The sequence below is a fragment of the Artemia franciscana genome, chromosome 5 (genome assembly GCF_032884065.1).
Source record: "Artemia franciscana chromosome 5, ASM3288406v1, whole genome shotgun sequence".
NCBI lineage: Eukaryota > Metazoa > Arthropoda > Branchiopoda > Anostraca > Artemiidae > Artemia > Artemia franciscana.
The window spans coordinates 7,572,675-7,592,832 of record NC_088867.1 but is presented as its reverse complement, the minus strand read 5'-3'; the positions used below and the strand labels follow the sequence as shown (position 1 = coordinate 7,592,832).

Here is a 20,158-nt window from a genome sequence, read left to right as displayed (position 1 = left end):
CGCTACCACGAACTGTTTGATCGGCCAAAATCTAGAGGGGTGGGTCTGGGATTATCAAGAGTACAGCCAAAAAACTTCTAAAGGGATAAATGCTACCAGTAGCTTTGCTTTTACTGACTTTTGAATTTTCATTCCCCTCCCCCATGCAATTATTCATGGGGTAACTCTTTATAAGCAAATAACCTTGTCCGAAAAGCTTTTCATAAGAAAAATTGGAAATAAAAGACCTATAATTCATTTTTGATATTTCAGATCATCCTCCCCCTCCCCTCTCCTCACTTAATAAGTACACAAAGGGTCAAAAAGCTTTTCATTTGCATTCTTAAGACTAATTTACAGGTTGACAAAATGTAATTTTTTCTTTTTTTTTAGAACAAATAGTGTTTTAGTTGCATTCATGCGAAAAATATTATGTCAGATGTTGTTTTTTGTTGGGGGAGAGGGGGGGGGGGGGCTCAAACATGGTAGCTCTCTTTCCTCTGTTTACGTACCTGAAACTGGCAGTTTTCGTTTTTTCTTTTATAATGGCATTAAATATATAAAACAAAGTGTTTGATTAAATCAGAGATCAAAATTAACACTTGAAACGAATAGAAGTTATCCTTCATATAAGGGTGGATGCCCCCTAACATTTAATTCAAGTTTTATTTGTGTTTTTCAGATGTCATTTTTGAATAAAACAATTATAGCCAGTTGTAAACACGTTTACATGTATCTTTCTCCTTCTACTTCGTTGGTCTTTCTGTCAGTTGAACTTCACTCAATCACATTGTGTTTTTAAGATGGATAAAAGAAAGCAAGATATTGAAAAGCAACTGCATGAGGAACGGAAAAGAAATGAAAGGCTGGAAGTGGAAAAGGAGCAACTTCTTGGAGAACAATTATGTCTTGAAAAAGAGCTTGAAGTATTTAAAGAGGAAATACGTAAATTCGCACAAGAAAATTTGGAATTAACAAGAGAGGCTGAAAGAAAATATGAACAGGAAAAGAAACTACTAGAGGAGAAATGGTGCTTAATCAATGCTAAAGAATTGATTAAGCGTCAAAAACAGTTTGAGGATGCACAGAAACTGCTAGAAATAGAGAGGGCTGAAAAAGTGGAGGAATTAGAAAAACAGCTAGAGGAGGTAATTCCTACTTTGTTATTATCAAAATTCCACTGAACTACATTTTCCTCGAGGGGGGGAGGTAAATATTAAGAAATAAGGTTTAGCCTAAGCAACATCAATTTTTAACATTGTACAATTCAATAGATCGTAAGTGTTCTATATCTACTAGGGATGGTGCATTTATTACCCACTGCCCTTGTATGAGGGCAACTACGCAAGGTGTCTAAATTATAAGTACCACGTTATAGTCTATTTTTCCACTTTTAACATAGGTTTATTAAAATAATCAAACTTAACCTAAATTTATGGAAAGTATATCAACATTTACAATTACTGTTGTTCCAACCGATTAGAAGCTTGAAAACAACGTAAATCTTAATGAGTAAATTCTTTTTAAAATGTTTTTCCTGTTCTTTCTCAAGACCTGTATTCTTAACACTAATTTATTCAAGACAGAGTTTGACGGAAAGACAAACCGTTGGCTCTTCGGCATGTAGGTTGGGTCTCTTTTTCAAAGTTTTTCCTGTTTTTTCTCAAAACGTGTATTATCAAGACTGATTTATTCAAGATACAGTTTGACGGTAAGACTAAGTTCGGCTCTTCGGTATGTGGGTGGGGTCTCTTTGGATATAAAGTCGGGGCAACAACTTCTTGTTTTCAGGTCACAAGAAATTTAGAGATATCTAACACCGAGATGTCAGTTATTAGTTTGGTTAAAAGAACCTGCAAAGTAATGCAGATCATATAAAAGTTCCCCTGTTTGTACAGGGATATAGTAGGGTCAGTACTTGCCAAAATCCTTACGCCAAGAAAACGGAAGTCAATAGTATATATGGAAGAAAATGGGATACATTTCTCTCGCTTTATTACTTCCACACCGCAACACCCCACTGATCCACAATGTAAAGCTTGAGGAACACATATTTCTTCTAGAAAGTACCGATGGCTGCCTTACCCTGTATGCAGGGAAAGAAAATAAAACTGAAATTTCTTTTTTTTTAATGTTTTCCGTATTATAACTTAAATAAAGGAAAAATGCTTGATATTTTAAGGAATAATTTATTTGTATTTTTATAGTAAAGTGCAAATTATGTTCTGGCCTTGAGAAGGCAAAAGGGTTGTGAGTCCTACTAATGTTACTTTCTGCTCGTTTTAGGCCTGTCTTGGTTATTGATTATAATTTCTTTTTGTTTTGGGTTTTATTTGATTATTGAGGCTGATCTGTGGAAGTTCTACGCTTGATGGATAATTTGATTTTATTTTCGCTCATTTTTGGTTTAATGCAGTTCTTTACTTTTTTTGAAAAATGTATTTCGTGAAAAAGTATTTTTAATTAATTTCTGTTTTAAACAATAGTTTAATCTAGACGTTCCCTAAAACTTTCAACTTAGTGCCCTTAGTGTTAATAGTTACAGTAACCGTACAAGTATTATTAAAAGTATACACACATAGGCTAGTGTCTTCTGGCTAGTTCAAAATCTGCCACAACTTACCCTGAAAGGTCTAACTTGTGCCGTTATTGTGATATTCCTTTGTCACCCTTTTGACGATCTGCATGATCATAGTTCGTTTTTATTTAGTTTAGCAACTTGAATATCCGCCTAAATATTCCTTGAAAGCTGTACCTTAATATCCTTAGCTTGTGTATTAGCAATAGTTGTAGTAGTAATTGCAGCATTAGTACAATTATGCAAATAGCCCTCTTCAACACTCGATGAAAGTTTCAACTTAATACCATTAACCGATCCTGAAGCATTGCTTATGTGCCGTCTTGACAACCTATGTGGGCGTAATGTATTTTGGTATTTTTCAATACAGTTTCAATATTGCCCAAAATTCTCACCAGTACCCTTAGCTTTAGTAGCAGTAGTACCTGCACTAGTAGTTATAGCAGTAGCAGTAGAATTTATGGTAGAGGTTTCAGCTTTAGTACCAGTAGTAGTAGAAGCGGTAACAATAATAATAGCAGTCATAGTAGTTGTAGGAGTAGAAACAGTAGTATTATGATTCAGATATTGTCTGTTGGTTTGTTCAACATCCCCCACAATACGCCTTTTAAAATTAATTTCACACACAAATTTTTTTCTAAGATATTGCTGATATGCTCTTCTATATAACCTATGTACGAATGGCGTGCTGTGACTCAGTTTACCTTCCGCCTATAACCTCTCTGAAAATTTTACCTGCATACCCTTAGGTCTTGTTGTAACAGTAGTCACATCAATAGTATTTTACTCAACTTTTAGCCATTGCTATGACATCGTCGATATGTCCCTTTCATAACCTCTATATTCACATACATGTACTTCGTAAAATTTTCATCTTAATGCTCTTAGCCTTACAAGTAATCTCAACAGAAGAATTAGTTGGAACAATAGTAATAGTAGTAGCAGAACTAGTAAATCTAGCAGGAGTAGTAGCAGTGTGCACATATTGCCTTTTGGTCAGTTGCTCTTCCCCCTTAAGAAATCTTATTGCCTTTTGGTCAATTGCTCTTCCCCTTTAAGAATTTTCTGAGTATTTCAACTTAATACACAGATCAATTCTTAAGATCCGTTCTTTTGACAATCTATCCACATAGTGTCTTTTGTGAGCTCGAAATTGCCATCAGTATTCTCTCGAAGTTTACTTTCATAGACTTAGCCTTAATAGTATTAGTATCACAGTAGTTGCGGTGGTAAAGGGAGAAGTAGTTGCTGTTGTATTAGTTGTTGTAGTAACAGTAGTAGCAGCAGCATTAATAGCGGTAGCAGCATGTATATCTTACCTTTTGGTCAGTTGAACATCTCTTTCATGATGTCCTGGAAGTTTCACCTTGATAACAGGTAAGCCGCTCCCAAAATATTGTTGATGTGTGCTTTTGAAACCCCTTTTACATCCTTTCCATCTTAGTTGCAGCAATTGAAGTTGTAGTTTAGTAGCAGTAGTAGTGTTAGTAAAAGTAGTAGTGGTTGTAGTGTTAGTAGTGACATGTATATATTACCTTTTTGTCAATTGATCTTCCCCTTTAAGTATTCTGTGAAAGCTCCAACTTAATACCCCATTTTATGCTTGACATACTGCCTTTTGACAATCTGCATGCAAGAAGTGTGTTTTAATGTAGTTCAAATTCCCCCTCAATATTCTATTAAATTTTCACCTTCATACTACTACTACTACTACTAGTTATAGCTCACTGTAGCACCAAGCCGCCTGAGGCCAACACAGCTACGCACGCTCTTCTTCCAACCTAAACTATTCAAGGCCTCCCTCTTCACACCCTCCCAGGAAGTTCCCATTTCCTTTACATCTTTATTTATGACATCCTCCCAACCCAGACAAGGACGACCTGCTTTCCGTGTAGCCCCTGACGGTTGGCCAAAGAGGACAATCTTCGGTAATCTGTCATCTGTAATCTGTTATTCAAACGGGCTTTACTTCTAAAACGGTATATTGATTTTTTGTAGCAAAAAGATTTGTTTTCATTGTTGATTATACTCTTTGTGTCTTTAAGTGTCTATATTATGTTTTTTTATGAAAAAAGTGGACTTGGTCAATTTAGCTTCTGAAATGCATGCATGATGATGATGTAGCTACTTAACAGACATGGTGGCTTTTGCTCAACAGGACTGATACCAAGACAATGTCTTCCTTCTATTTTGAAATTGATTCGCATCATATTTTCAACTGTGTATTTCCTTAATTTCAGGATAAAGAGACAGCAGCTCGTTTATGGCACACTTCCCGTCTTACTTGGGAATCTTTTGGAGCCAAGACTAGTGATAATGTACAGCAACTTATTAGTTAGGTAAGCTCTATAAATTTTTATTTATTGTTTTTTTTTTAATGTCACTATATCATATCTTGTACATTTATAAGGTATTAGTTGTAAATCTGACGACAGCTATTTAGAAAGAAAAAAAATAATCGAATTTGCAGAACAATAAATCGTCGATTATGCGTCATAGATCATAATATATATATATATATATATATATATATATATATATATATATATATATATATATATATATATATATATATATATATATATATATATATATATATATATATATATATATATATATATATATATATATATATATATATATATACACATATATATATATATATCATGAAAAGAGAAATCACCAATGCAACAGCACAAAAAAAAAAAAGAGAAAGAAGGACAGAAGGAGAAAAGGAAGACTGTTTTCCTAAATTAGTGATTAATATAGACCAGCGCTTGAATGAGGCCTTAACCCTACTCATCCATACAATCACATAGGTCAAACAGCATAGCCATACACAATCAACCATAAAGAATAATCCATGGACAGGCAGTCATGTCGTCAATAAGTATAAGTTGTCATTTACCAAACAATAGAAAAAATAATAAAGACAAATAATTCAGAGGTAACAACCCATATATATATATATATATATATATATATATATATATATATATATATATATATATATATATATATATATATATATATATATATATATATATATATATATATATATATATATATATATATATATATATATATATATATATATATATATATATATATATATATATATATATATATATATATATTTATATACATATATATATATATTAAGTATAAGTATATATTTATTATTGACAATCTACAGTGGAAAATGAAATCCACTACTAACCTGTGAGAGATGAATCGAAACAAACAGATAGCGAGAAGAGGGGGGCATAAATACAAAGAAGAATATGTATATTAATCAAGTCACAAAAGCTGGATTGGGTTTTCTCTCATTATTTCAGCAGTGATTGAAGTATCCAAAGATATAGAACTTGCAAGACTGCATTGAAACAGATTCGCTTGAATCTGTATTTGTTTATTGTTTTCAGTTTTCGCCTGAATGGTATTGTACCTCTTATTACAAGTTAGTATTAATTCGGCTGAGATGACTCAAGATTCATTTGGATAAATCATTTTTTCAAACTTAAGCTGACTTATGACTTACTTGAACTTACAACTTAGGCTTACAATCCAACGTTTTAAGCTCAGCAATCCCTATCTTCAAAATTATTGAAGCTTCTGAATTTGATTTTTTTTTTAATGCGATGAATCTTTTTTTCTCTTTCCCAGAAGGGTTGAAAATGCAGCCTTTGACAGCTAAATTTTACGTTTTTTATTTTGGGTGCAAAAAAAAACCTTCATTTCACTAGCAGCTTCTCCCTAACAATAGTCAACTTCCCCAAGACACACTTTACTTTTTTTCCCCTTCTATGTTAAATAAAAATTTTGACTATGTAGTATGCAACATAACTCCTTTTGAGTCACAATAGACAAATCATTTACTTGTCTTGCCACTTTAAAGTTTCCCCTCTCCTGTCTGTATGTAATCCATTTAAATAGTAAACTTGAGTCTACATACGATACTGAGATTTCGGGGAATAATAATAGTGTAATCGTTGGCTCGCTACGTTTTTATTTTCGATAGAGAATTATTTTCGATAGAAGAAGAATCATAAAAACACAAAAAAATTTGTATTTTAAGACTAAATTTTCTCTTAATTTATCAAAGATCCCCAGCCGCTCCACATTAGAAATAAAGTTTTACTTGAAGGGTAATTACACGTCAAAACCTGAACTCCAAACGGTAAATAGCTGTATTTTTTTATTTGTGAATTGTCGTTTTTTAATATTTTAAGACAGTTCCACAGCTTTGAAACTCACTGGAAGCCAACGGTAGTTTGCGTCATTTCTTTTATTTTTCATATTTCGTCGTATTTCTGTATCTGTTGTATTTCGTATTCTATTTCGTTCGTCTTTTGTCTTTATTTCGTCTTTTTTTTTGTCGCATTTCATCTTTATTTGTCGTGTTTCGTCTTTTTACGTATTTTGTCTTTATTTGTCGTATTTCGTGTCGTATTTCTTTTATTTGTTAATTGTCGTTTTTATGGCACTTGGTATTAACCAATTGACAAATAGAGATCGCAAATTCTCACGGTCTGTCGGTCTGTCCCGGTTTTGCTACTTTAGGCACTTCCAGATAAGCTAGGACGATGAAATTTGGCAGGCGTATCAGGGACCAGACGGGATTAAATTATAAATAGTCGTTTCCCCTATTCGACCATCTGGGGAGGGGGTGGGAGTGTGGTGACGGTTAATTCGGAAAAGTTAGAAAAAATGAGGTATTTTTAACTTAGGAACGGGTGATCGGATCTTAATAAAATTTCATATTTAAAAGGACCTCGTAACTCAAATCTCTTGTTTTAAATCCCGACCGGATCCAATATCATTGGGGGAGTTTGGGCGGGGGGAACTGGAAATCTTGGAAAAGGCTTAGAGTAGAGAGATCAGGATGAAACTTGGTGGGAAGAATAATCATAAGTCCGAGATACGTGGCTGACATAATTAGACTGGATCCTCTCTCTTTGGGGGATTTGGGGGAGGGGATAATTCGGAAAAATTACAAAAATGAGCTATTTGTAACTTACGAACGGGTGACTAGATCCCTATAAAATTTGATATTTAGAAGGATCTTGTGCTTCAGAACTCTTATGCCAAACATTGGGGGGAGTTGGAGGAGAAAACTAGAAATCTTGGAAAACATGAAAATTTAGGTATCTTTATCTTACGAATCGGTGATCGGATCTTAGTGAAACTTGATATATAGAAAGATTTTATGCCTCAAATGCTCCATTTCCAATCGGAATCTTATCCGGGGACATAGGGGGTTGGAGGGAGGAAACAGAAATCTTGGAAACCGGAAATCTTGGAAAACACTTAGAGTGGAGAGATCGGGATGAAACTTGATGGGAAGAATAAGCACAAGTTCTAGATACGTGATTGACATAATTGAAACGTATCCGCTCTCTTTAGGGGAGTTGGAGGGGGGGGGGGGGTGTTGATTTGGAAAAATTACAAAAATTGAGGTATTTTTAACTTAAGAACGGGTGACCAGATCCTTATGAAATTCGATATTTAGAAGCAAGTCATGTCTCAGAACTCTTAGTTTAAATTGTGACCAGAGCTGGCGACATTGGAGGGAGTTGGCAGGGGAAACCGGAAATCTTAGAAAACGCTAAGAGTGGAGAGATCGGGAAAAACCTGGTTGGTAGAACAAGCAAATGTCGTAGATACGTGATTGACGTATCCGGATTGGATCCGCTCTCTTTGGGGGAGTTATGAGGGGTCCAGTGCTTTGGTGAGTTCGGTGCTTCTGGACGTGCTAGGATGATGAAATCCCTACCGGTATTAAGCCTCTGATTTTCCTTTTAAATCAATTTATTGATTCTTAGAATTTTGCTATAGTTCATGCCATATGAGCTCTTGGCTCTTCCGGCCTCGTCACAAGAGCCATATGAGCTCTTAGCTCTTGTTTAATATTTTAAGACAGTTCCACAATTTTGAAACTCACTGGAACCCAATTGTAGTTAATGTAATTAGAAAAAAAGTTGGACATGGAAGGTGAAGCCGGACTCTGATGAATGCGAAATTTCAAAAATTTATAATTCTGATTGTCTTAACAGTTAAACAGTTAGTTAAACAGTTTACTGTTTTTAATGAGACTGGAAACAGACTGAAGAATAATAAACGGCTGTTAGTAGGCAGTAGAACAATCGGTCTATCTCTGATGAAAATGATAAATTGAGTGTTTCTTCATTTTCAGTAGAAACGTAATACTAAGTGTAATGTGAACATTGCTGTAGATTGTATAAGCCCTTCAAAATTTGAACTGACTTCATTGGCTATAATCGGTGTGTTCTTAACTAATTGAAGAACCAAAGCTTACAAGCTTTAATGCAACCCAAGCCAATCCTCTAGTATGCCCCAGAGAAATTTTCAAAAATCAATTTAACTTGAAACAAATGCAGTTCGTATAATGCTTTGATCAAACCTCTCTTGTATTTGTCAAGTAAGATCCTCATTTCTTCTCACTCCTCATTTCTTTGTTTGGTTTTGAGATTTTTTCAAGCATTGAATAATTGTATTACATCTCTTTTCTAAGAAAAATTTGGATTTCACGAGGGATTCACCCGGAAGTCACCTTTATAGGATATTCAAGGAATCAAATAGGGACGACGCCATTGCACAGGCTCAAGTATTTTGTGCTTCTTTTCTATATCGTATTTTCTGTTTTTTTGTCAGTTTTATGTTTCTTGCTTTTCTCACAATTTCCCAGCTTAGTTCTCCAATTTTACATGCATGATTTTGCTTTAGCCATATGGTTTTATTTTGCTTTTAGCACGGGTTTAGCCATGTCGCTATATTAAATTTAAGTTTAATGTATTTTGCACATTAATCTTCAATGTTTTTCTGCGTAATATTTATAAAGCATAGTGGGGCAGTAAATTAATATTTTCGGTTATTTAACATGGAAAGATAGGAGTTGAAAACTACTATTGTCAGATGCAGCGTAGTGGTTGGCGAAATCATCAAATATCGTTAAATAAATAGAAAAATTCAAGTCGAACTAGATAATTGGTAAAGGCCTAACCAAATAGTATTGAAAACTCATAGTTTCTCATGCTCTTTGGGCCTGATCTGTACATTAATATCACTTAAAGGTGAAGTCTCTGTGTAAGTCGTATAAATCAAGTATTTGGCTGTTTAAGGTAGTCTAACCTACTGTTTAAAAGACAAATATAAGGCCTAGCCTATTTGTCTGTGATGGCATAGGGTTATGCCTAATTTTCTTGGTAATATAATTAGGCGTAGTACATATTAGTCGGTCTAGCTTTGATGAGGACAAATCATAGATAATTAATTAGGCTTTAAAAATGCCAAATTTTGCCAGTCGCTAGATGGCGTTCTTTGGTCTTTATGTTTTATATTTGATGTATTGGTATCTCTTTATCCTCACTCTTCACGTAGATTTTTCTTTAAAGAAACTTAGATATCAGAGAAAAATATAAAGCTTGCCGTCATGTTGTTTTTCTTTTATGGAAATGTGTTAAATATCGCATTTTTCTTCCAACAGACATAGTATAAAAATTACTGTTTCGTTGTACGGACAGAAATTGTTCCGTATATGAAAAGGGTTGTCCCCTCCGAAACGCCTCGCTCTTTACGCTAACGTTTTTTATTGTTTTAAAAAGTAGAGTTGTGACAAAGAGTCAAACTTTAGCGTAAAGAGGAAAAGCCCCTGACATATACGGAGTAATTTCACAACTCTACTTTGCGTAAAGAGTGAGGTGTTGCGGAGGGGACAACCCCTTTCATATACGGAATAATTTTTGTTCGTTTTAAGTTTTAATGTCGCTCCTTAATTGCAGTTAAAAAAACTTTTTTTTTTATTTAATCCCATTTAAAGGCGTGAGCTCTAGAAAAGGCATACTAATACAAATATTATCATCTTAAAAATCTTAAAGTTTTTTTGTCAGCCTCCGCTTAAATATTCGACTAAATGATCATAAAACTGTTGATCCTAAACCAAAGCCGTGATCATGAACCAAAGTTGTATGTCGCATTTACATAATTTTGTTTTGAGTTGAATTGAAGATTGTAATTATATGCGGTAACATATTTCTTAGAATCAAATATATAAAAAACAAATCCAGAATAAATAATATTATAGACCTTACGTGAATAATGCGGTCTTAAGTATTTGGGTTGAATTTATTATTATCAAACTTAAGTCTTTTTTAGCCTTACACACTATAATGTTCAAAAATACCACTTGAAACTTGTTGGATTATACGGAGTTGAAATTTTAATATAATTGTTGAAATTGGTCTTCTAAGATTTTTAAGCATCCCCTTCTTCAGACTACATGTGCTGCACGAATGCTTGCTATCCTTCTCCTCCCCCCATATATGAATTCATAACTATTAATTCTGTAATATAACTTTTTATATCAATGGACTGTTTTAAGCTTCGTTTGACTCAGTTATTTTATCGCTGAAATGATGAAAATTAACACTTATGACCAGACCAATACGATGCTGGTTTTGCTCAACAGGGCTGATTACGCTCAACAGGTGTAAACCCTTTTTTATGATAAATTGAATAAAAACAGATTCAACGCACGTTCCTTCTTATTAAAAAAAAAAATCAAGTACCTCTTACCTCTTGCCCAGGAATAATACTTTTCCAGTGAATCCTTCTCTAAAAATATAGACGTAACTACCTGAGGCTGAAGATAAGGTGTAATCTAAGATAATGGTGTAATCTCAGGTACTCTCAGTGGATCAGCTATCCCAATTAGTTGTGTGAATATATATAAAAGAAGGGAAAGAACCTGATTTCCCAGCTGGCTCCCCACCTGAATCTTCACTCCCTGAAATTGAACAGCACGAAAATTCATCTGTAAAGTTAATATATCACTACAAAGAAGGTTTATTTTCTTTTTTTTTTCAAAATGAAAGCTTGGTTTTCTCTCTTGGGATTAAATTAAATATAAGATTATATTATCTTCAAAAATATTATATTAGATACAGGATAGTTTAAATATTAGATTATATTATGTTGGGTTATATTATAAATACATTCCTTCTCATTTAAAAAAAGATCAAGTACCTCTTGCAAATACATATCAATTCAGTTGGAAAATATGCATTAAATTGCCAGGGTACAAACTCATTTACAATAAAGATTTTTTTTTTTTTTTTTTTTTTTTTTTTTTTTTTCATCAGCACCAGGTACCTAAAAGTTCAGTTTTTGCAGTGAGAGTGGCTTTGCCGAATAGAAGTCCGGTGAAATATCTGCTTAGTCTTTTTTTGCCAGTACGTTTTTTGTGATAACTTGTGAATTTATTTACTCATAAGGCGGCCAAGTCCTTGGTCACGTTTGGGCATGTCGAATATACGCCAGTTGTATTAAGCTGACATATCCAAGGTCAGAGGGCCAAGCCCTTGATCATGTTTGGCCATGTCGAATATGTGACAAATGTTTTAGGCTGACATATGCCGGGGTCATATAAGACAATTTAATTATTTACCAGTTTTTTTGTTTTATTTTAAATTGGGGTATGCAGATTTTACAAAGAAGGTGCATTAATTGCCCAAATCCTTTGAGAATCGTTTGGTTTTAGAAAAGGTATAGGATGTGTCAATAAATTTTCACTCATAAATTAATAATATAGGATTGCCTCAGTTATTAAACATCTTTGGTCCTTAGTTTTATAGATCATGAGCAAGCGTTCGATTCTGTTGATGAAAGAGCTTTAGCAAAGATTTTATCCTTGTATGGTATACCAGACAAATATATTAAAGTGTTGAGTGCTATGTACGAGAATAACGCTGCTGCGATCAAGATAGGGAATGAGGTTAGCTGCTGGTTTTGTATTAAATCAGGAGTTAAGCAGGGTTGTGTTCTATCTCACTTTATATGGATCATTTTGATGGACTTTGTCTTAAGGAGTAGGGAAAGACAATGGGAGAACACGGAATCAAATGGGGAGGAAAAACTCATATAATTAGATGATGCTGATAATTTAAGCATCCTAGATGGTCACTAAGTTTAGGGATAAGTGAAGATGAAAAGGTGACGTTTGGTAACGAAAAGATTGATCCGGTAGTGAGCTCCACTTACCTTGGTAGTATTACTAGTAAGCATCCTGATATTTTAAGCATCCTAGATGAAAATGTGAGCAGAATGAATGAGCTTTTAGAGGCTTTGCGAGTTCAGGATGCTAGAATAGGTTTAAAAATTAAAGTTGAGAAGACTAAGTCACTAAGTTTAGGGATAAGTGAAGATGAAAAGCTGACGTTGGGTAACGAAAAGATTGATCCGGTAGAGAGCTCCACTTACCTTGTTAGTATTACTAGTAAAGACCGTGGGAGCAGTGAAGATGTTAAAAGTAGAATAGCCAAATCTTGGGGTGTTTTTTTACAGTTAAAAAAAGTTTGGAAGAAATAGGAAGATAAGTTTGCGAACCAAGATTAGAATATGGGAAGCCACAGTGGTGAAAAATGGCTCTGAAGCATGGGCGCCTCGAAAAGCTGATGAAGATCAACTAGATGTTTTCCAGAGAAATTGACTGCGGATTGCTCTCGCTACCTGGCTGACAGACCGTATTTCAAACGGTAGGCTTTACGAAAAGTGTGGTTCAATCCCGCTTTCTAGGGCTATAATGAGAGAAAGGTTTGAGATTGCTAGAGCTCGTTCTGCGGATAAAGGATGACAGATTGCCGAAGATTGTCCTTTTCGGCCAACCGTCTAGGGCTAAAGGGAAAGCAGGTCGTCCATGGTTGGGGTGGGAGGATCTCATAAAGAAAGATCTAAAGGAAATGGGAAGTTTCTGGGAGGGTGTAAAGAGGGAGGCTTTGAATAAGTTGGGATTGAAGTAGAGCCTGCATAACGGTGTTGGCCTCAGACAGCTTGGTACTGTGATAAGTTGTTAGTAGTAGTATTAGTTTGAGAATTGTAGGTGGCACGTAAGAGACTCAATGGAAGGATTCCAATGCAAGTCCTTTTTTGGTAAGCCATTCGAGACAGTATTAACTGTCAAAGTAAGACCGTTACTAATATATTTGGCTTTTCATGTTTTTACGAAGGTGCAAACTGATAGCTGTGTTAAACCACCTTAAAATTGAACCTCAACCGGCTTTTTTGTCGCATTCTAATAGCCGCATCCCATCATTAGAATAACGAATAATTCCAGCAAAAAAATTGAAGTTCCCATACCCATGGCGTGTAAAAATGTGTGTTTATGTTATGATGAATAAACAATCTGCGTTATCATCCTGAATTCATCATTGATGCCAAATTTTATCTGAAAATCCATACAAGTTCAACTGTCACATTTTTTAACTTTTTTGCGCGTACTACTTAATTTATTTTTAAGGAGCCTCCTCCAGTTCTTGAAACATCTGTTGCTGCACCAAAGGAATCAATTCTAATACCACAAAATACTAAACATGAACCAGATGTAGAAGAAGGGAAAGAATCTGATTTCCCAGCTGACTCCCCGCCTGAATCTCCACTCCCTGAAATTGAACAGCGCGAAATTCCATCTGTAAAACTAATATCTCCCTATAAAAAAGGTTTGTCTTTTTGTTTATTTCAAAATGAATACTTGGTTTTCTTTCTTGGAATTTCATTAAATATAAGATTATACTATGTTTAATAATATTATATTAGATTACAAGATAGTTAAAATATTAGACTGTATTATGTTGGGTTATATCATAAATATAAGATTATATTTGGAATTAGATTAAATATGGGATAACTATTTTAAAATAGTCCAAAATTAGCTAAATCGCTTATTTTCTTTATGCCCACTTAGCAACCATGGATTCTTCAATAACTAATGGGAGAAACAACCTACGTTCTAGTTGACAACCTACTCACTTATAATAGTTAGGGAGACTCACTCAAAATAGTTATTGTGAGCCAGCTTCTACCCCCGCGTAAAATCCCCCAACATGCACAACTGAGCAGCTAAAAATTAAGTACAAAATAGATACCTCTTCAATTTAGGTACAATACCCAATATTTTTTGTTTTAGTTAGACTTCTTATTCTTTAAATTATGTTTATATAAATAAAAACTTGCCCTTTGAGGTAGCTAGTTCTTTCTTTTCGATATTAGACATTAGACCCAATATTTTTTTTTGTTTTTTAGACTACACTCTATTTAATTTTATTTGTAAAAAAAAAAATTTTCCGGTATAATACCCAATATCTTTTTTTTTTTAAACAATATGTTAGATATTGTTTAATAGATACTATGGGAGGTATGGGAAATAAACTCGTTGGTTGGCTGAAATAAACTTGTTGGTTGGCTGAATAGCATTTGGCGAAAACCAAGTGTAAGCCGCCATACTAAGATTCATATTTACAACGCTTCACTCAGTACCGTGTTACTGTATGGAGGAGTGGCGTGGCCAGTCGCAAAATGTGCCCTATACACCTTTGATGTCGTGCAGACCATACATCGTCGAAGAATCGAGGGTCTTCTCTGGACTAACAGTTACCAACCCGACTCTCCTGTCACGTACTTCGCAAGCTCCTTTATCGACGTAGCTTGCCCAGAGCAATGTTTGCCGGAGTGGTCACCTCCTTCGACTGTCAGATGACGCCCCAGCACGTGTTATGTTTGACTTTGACCCCACCCTATACAGATGGAAACATCCCAGAGTATCCCTCCCCTACTAAATGGATGACAGAATGTCAAATTACTCATTGCCAAAGCTCACAAGCCAGGGAAGAAACCCCGAGCTTAACAAGCAATGGTTCAGCCTGGATGTGCCTGGTCTCATCGTTCTTTACACCGTCCTGGCAAGAGCCATAAGGGAAGTTATAGAAATTCAACCCACTGTCAATTATTCGTATCGTCACCTTCAAACTTTTTCACCTTTATATATATAAAGGTGACCTTCGTCACCTTCTAAAGCTTATATTCGTCACCTTTTAAACTTCTTGCTCTGCTAAGCTTCAGCTTTTACTCAGAAAAGGAAAAAATCTATTCTCTACCTGCTTCTCTCATTTTCTTTCTCTCTTCATACCTGAGATAGTGAGTTATTCGAGAATTTGTCTTCAGGTGAGTGTAGCATATGAAATCGTGCACTCGAAACAGCTTTGTCTATTTCTGTATTTAAAATTTATTTCAAAATATCGATTTACCCTTTTTGTCATCTGTGGAGGGGGTTGGATTTAACACTATCTTGAACTCAATTCAAACGCTTTATTAACCTCGAAAATCAAGAGTATATATAAAAAAAAACGGAAAAGTACACTTGGCATAAAAATATGACAATTTATCAACTAGTTAATTAAGCTTCAAATAGTTTTTAATGCCTAAATGTTTGTTGTAATTTATATAAATTAACAAATTAGATCTGATCTGTTAGAACTAAAGAACTTATCATTTAAACTTTTTTTTTCAAAGACACAGCTGTAAATCTTAAATTGAACAAGGACACAACGTATTTTGATGCGTTTCTACAAATAGTTTTTTTTTTTTATTTATGAAACTATAGGGTTCAGGAATATTGGGCTGGAAATTCAGCTAACAACCTAGGCACAATTTATCATTATAGATATTGCATTGACTTTTTGGTATTTATTACCATTAGGATAATAGCCCAAGGACTTACAGCTTTAAGGTTGAAACTGATCAAAGACAAAAAAGTTTTTCAGTTCTCTTGCACAAATAGTGATTTTCACAGCTATGAAACTAGAAGCTCTGGAATAATCCGCAAAAAATACGGCATACAATTCATTTATCGTCTTTTTTTGTAGAGATTTTGTCCCTCTATTTTGATGCATGATTCTAGGTGGTGTTTAAGGATGTTTTAATGGCACCTTGGGATCTTTTTGGGGGGATGCGCTCTTCAAAAAATAATTGTGGTTTATTGAGTCTATCTTGGCCCAAGGAATGGCTAATATAAATTTTGTGCTGATCAAGGACAAAGGGGGAAATTTGAAAATCTGTCGTTTTCTCATTTGTTAGAGTTTTTAAAGATATTCTGTTAATAATAAATCTTTGAAGTTGCAATTAATATCCTTTACTAAGTAATACTGTATACAAAAAGGATATATTGTTAATTATATTATCATTAATGTTGTGATTTCTGAGAATAGAACTATGTATAGTGCACTTCTGCATTCAACTTTATTACCATTTACAGAACTTGTGCTCTATACTATGTCGCTTATGGCTTTTGTTTTTAGATACTTTTTTTTTATGGATTTAGATAAAGACCATTAGGCTTTACATTTAAACCAGGAGTTTGGCAAATATTGAATTTTATTTTATCTTTTATAGCCCCCCCCCCCCCAAAGAAAAAAAAAAGACAGTAGCATATTTGCTCCGAAGCCTTATGCGTTTGCCAGTTTATAAAGTTGAGGTCAACATTCACCCCAAAACTGCGAAAGAGATGGTGGAGCATATGATAAATGGGTACCAAGCACAAAAGGAGGATGTTATAAAAGACTGAAAAAACATAGCCAATTATTGGTGGTTCCAGAGCCCAAGTTTCTAGTATTTTTAGTGTGGAACCAAGTTCATTGCTTTAACTACCGAGTCTGTTTTAATAATGTTGTGTTACTATCAAGTGCAGGTGTCAATTTGTTTGATGTTAGAAAATGGATAATTTGATAAATGATGAATAAATTCTGCGTTATCATCCTGTATATTCCTTGATCCTTTGTTAACATTTAATGATGTAAAAGTCCGTTAAAGTGGTAATATTTTTAAAATTTATTTTTTAAAATAATGTATGTTTCGCTTTTTTCAGGTCAATGGAGCCCTTTAAATCCAGACGGCACGAAGAAATACGACGCGGAATTTTTGAAGATGATACAAGATTTGCCGTTGTCCAAAATAACTCCCAACATCCCAGCCGAGATCTCTTCTACAGGTCCATCTTTCAAAGTAAGTTTTTAAAATATTTTCTTTGTTATCTATTTAATTGTTTATCATTGATATTTGCTATTTTGTTTTAATTGTGAACAAGATGAGGGCTACTAATGGATTACTTAGGACGAATCCAATTATTTTCTCAGTCTCATCGCAAATTATTAATTTTAACAGATGATTTTAAAATTTTCAGTAAAAGACAACAAAGAAGTTTTTTTTTCAAAGAAGCTGAAAGATCGCTATTTAAAGTTGTCTACGTCTAATATTTTTGGTGGTTAGACGGAATAGAAGCCAGTTATGATTGTGAGGAATGTGGGACCCACATATTTTATTTCATATTACTATTTCTCGACCAAGGGGGTCTTGACTCCCAAAGGAGTATGATCTTTTGTGTATACAAAGTGTCGGAGTTGGTTGATAAAATGTATTGATTTTGTATTAACGAATGTTTTATCAATTAAAACGTTTCAATTAACTATACATATAAATAAAAAAAAAAGAAAAAAAAATATTCGTGCATCAGTCGCAATTAAGTGAGATAATTAGATCCTACTGGTAAAAAAGAAAATTAGTATCAAATTATCAATTGTAATATGGGGGCTATGGGTTGAACATTTTCTCTTCTTGATGGTCGTGGCTCAAAATAGCTTGAGACACGATAGTTTAAAATTTCTGCTAGTTGAAAATTTAGCTGCGCGAGACATTTATCTTTTGACTATTGATATTAAAATGACCATATTTTCTGGCAATTTTGCATATTTGCTTAGAATAATTTTTTTTTAGCCAAGCAACTGTCTGTTTTTCTATGTTGTTAATGTCATTTATAATCAAATTTACTTGTATCTTCGTATATATATAGATGTTCTAAGAAACTATGGTTATTTCTAAGTCTGCCTATTCTATTCTTGCATATATTGATGCATTGATAAATAGAAAAATGTTAAAATAGTAATATAAATAATATATGTTAAAATAAATAATAAATAAATAAATAAATAATAATAATAATAAATAATAAATAAATAAATAAATAAATAATGTTAAAATAATAATATAATAATATAAAATAATAATAATAAATGTTAAAAAGATAATTAGTTGACGGAAAAAAAACAGATGTAGTCTAATGGAGCAGATTCTCCTTTGGGTGAGCTTAGATTCAGACCAAACACTCATTGTTACAATGGGCTTTAGCTATATTTACGTTGAGGGACTAGAATATTGTCTTTCTCGGCTCTTTAAAGGATAATTTTTTATCCTTTTTCTGATAATTTGATTTCGGCTTTTTCTGATAATTTTTTCCTAAAACTTTCACAGATCTAACCTTTCTTCCGTGTTTAATATCGAACAATCAACTTAAGATGAACCTATTAGTGAACTTTTGAGAGGTTGAAGGTAAAGCCTATATATTAATAGCCTACATAATAAAAACTCATGTTGCACTTTTTAGTTTTTGCCTAAGTTAAAATTAAATCTTTTTAATAAGGCTTATATCTAATCTCTATATAAAATTTACATTTAAGAAAATTAAAAACGAATGAGTTAATAAAAAATGATTAATAAGTGAAATTAGTTTAAAAAGTTAGTTAATAGTTAGAATAGTTAAAAAGAGTTTTAAAAAAATTATACAGCTTCCGTGATGGAAGTAAAGAGCAAAGTGAATCCATTAAACGCACGAAACTATTACTTGCAAATTATGCAACATCAAATGGAGCAGATTCTGCTTTGGACGAAGTTAGCTTCAGACCAAACACTCTCATTCCATGTTTTCGCAATCTAACCCAAATAAAAGACAGGACAGCACAAATGTGCTTTAGCTTAGGTTCCCACACAATTTCTGTTCAATCAAGTCTTCAGCTATTATTATTAGGAAACGTTTCCATTAGCATAATTTACTGTTTCTTTGTGTACTAAAGTATTTGATAGACTAGGATTTATTTTTACAGCAACCTGCTAGCTGGAATCAAGGACGAAAGCAGATGAATCAAGGATATTTTGACACTGCGGGAGCTGACGCAATGTCTCCTGCTTATCTTCGCCCTTCACTGCAAGGAAATAGAACCCCTTTGCCTCAGCGTTCGAGCCAGGGTAAAGGCATGCATAGACCTACTACTGTGATAAATATTCCTGTTGCTCAACCGAAGGCTGCATTTCCAAGTTGAAAATGCTTGGGTTCCTGACACTTTTGCCAAGAAGAAAGTCACTGATTGGGAAGAACAGAAGAAAGTCACTGATCGGGAATTGCTTTAATATAGTAAAATGTGAGTCTCGACCTATTTTAACTGAAATCATAAGTGTATTTTCTTAGAAACTATCTAGTCAGAAATATTTTGCAGCAAACAGTGATTCAGATTTAGCTCTAATTTCAAGTAGTAGTAGTAGTACTTTCGAGTAAATGAAATAAATTTCTTAGAATTTCAGAAAAGACCCTGAAACTCCTCGGAAATGACTTCAAGTCGAAGTAACAGAGTAATACAACTTAAATCACCATCTTTGAAAGCTATGTACTGCAGGTCTAAAGTACACTCACCTTGAAAAAAACTAGGGAAATCATAGTTTTGTATGGATAGGACTTGTGTCTCTTGTTTCTCCCTTTTTCTCAGGACTAATCGCATGGTAAAAGTGGCTGTAGAATATTTTTAGAAGGCTCTATTGAACCAAATTACAATACCTCATGTCCCTCTTAAGTAACAGAAAAGACCGTGCGAGCACCAAGTGCTGTTTTCTGCCTTTTATTTGTCATAAAAATCAAATGTGTCCAAAAGA

At 33.8% G+C, this 20,158-nt stretch overlaps 1 protein-coding gene across 9 annotated transcripts in view; it reads left to right on the top strand.

Annotated features, from left to right (window-relative positions):
* Positions 1–20,158, top strand: part of LOC136026940 (putative golgin subfamily A member 6-like protein 3) — a 66,481-nt gene that overhangs the window by 28,759 nt on the left and 17,564 nt on the right. For 3 of the 9 annotated variants that reach the window (XM_065703794.1, XM_065703793.1, XM_065703795.1), the window contains exons 6-9: positions 9,093–9,185; positions 13,872–14,070; positions 17,271–17,407; positions 19,339–19,653. In XM_065703794.1, the coding sequence (XP_065559866.1) occupies positions 9,093–9,185; positions 13,872–14,070; positions 17,271–17,407; positions 19,339–19,554 (645 nt within the window). In that variant the 3' untranslated portion in view covers positions 19,555–19,653. Of the gene's footprint in view, positions 1–661; positions 1,128–4,797; positions 4,897–9,092; positions 9,186–13,871; positions 14,073–17,270; positions 17,408–19,338; positions 19,654–20,158 lie in introns of those variants that run through there. The other 6 variants (XM_065703790.1, XM_065703789.1, XM_065703797.1 and 3 more) reach the window with 6 other exon arrangements.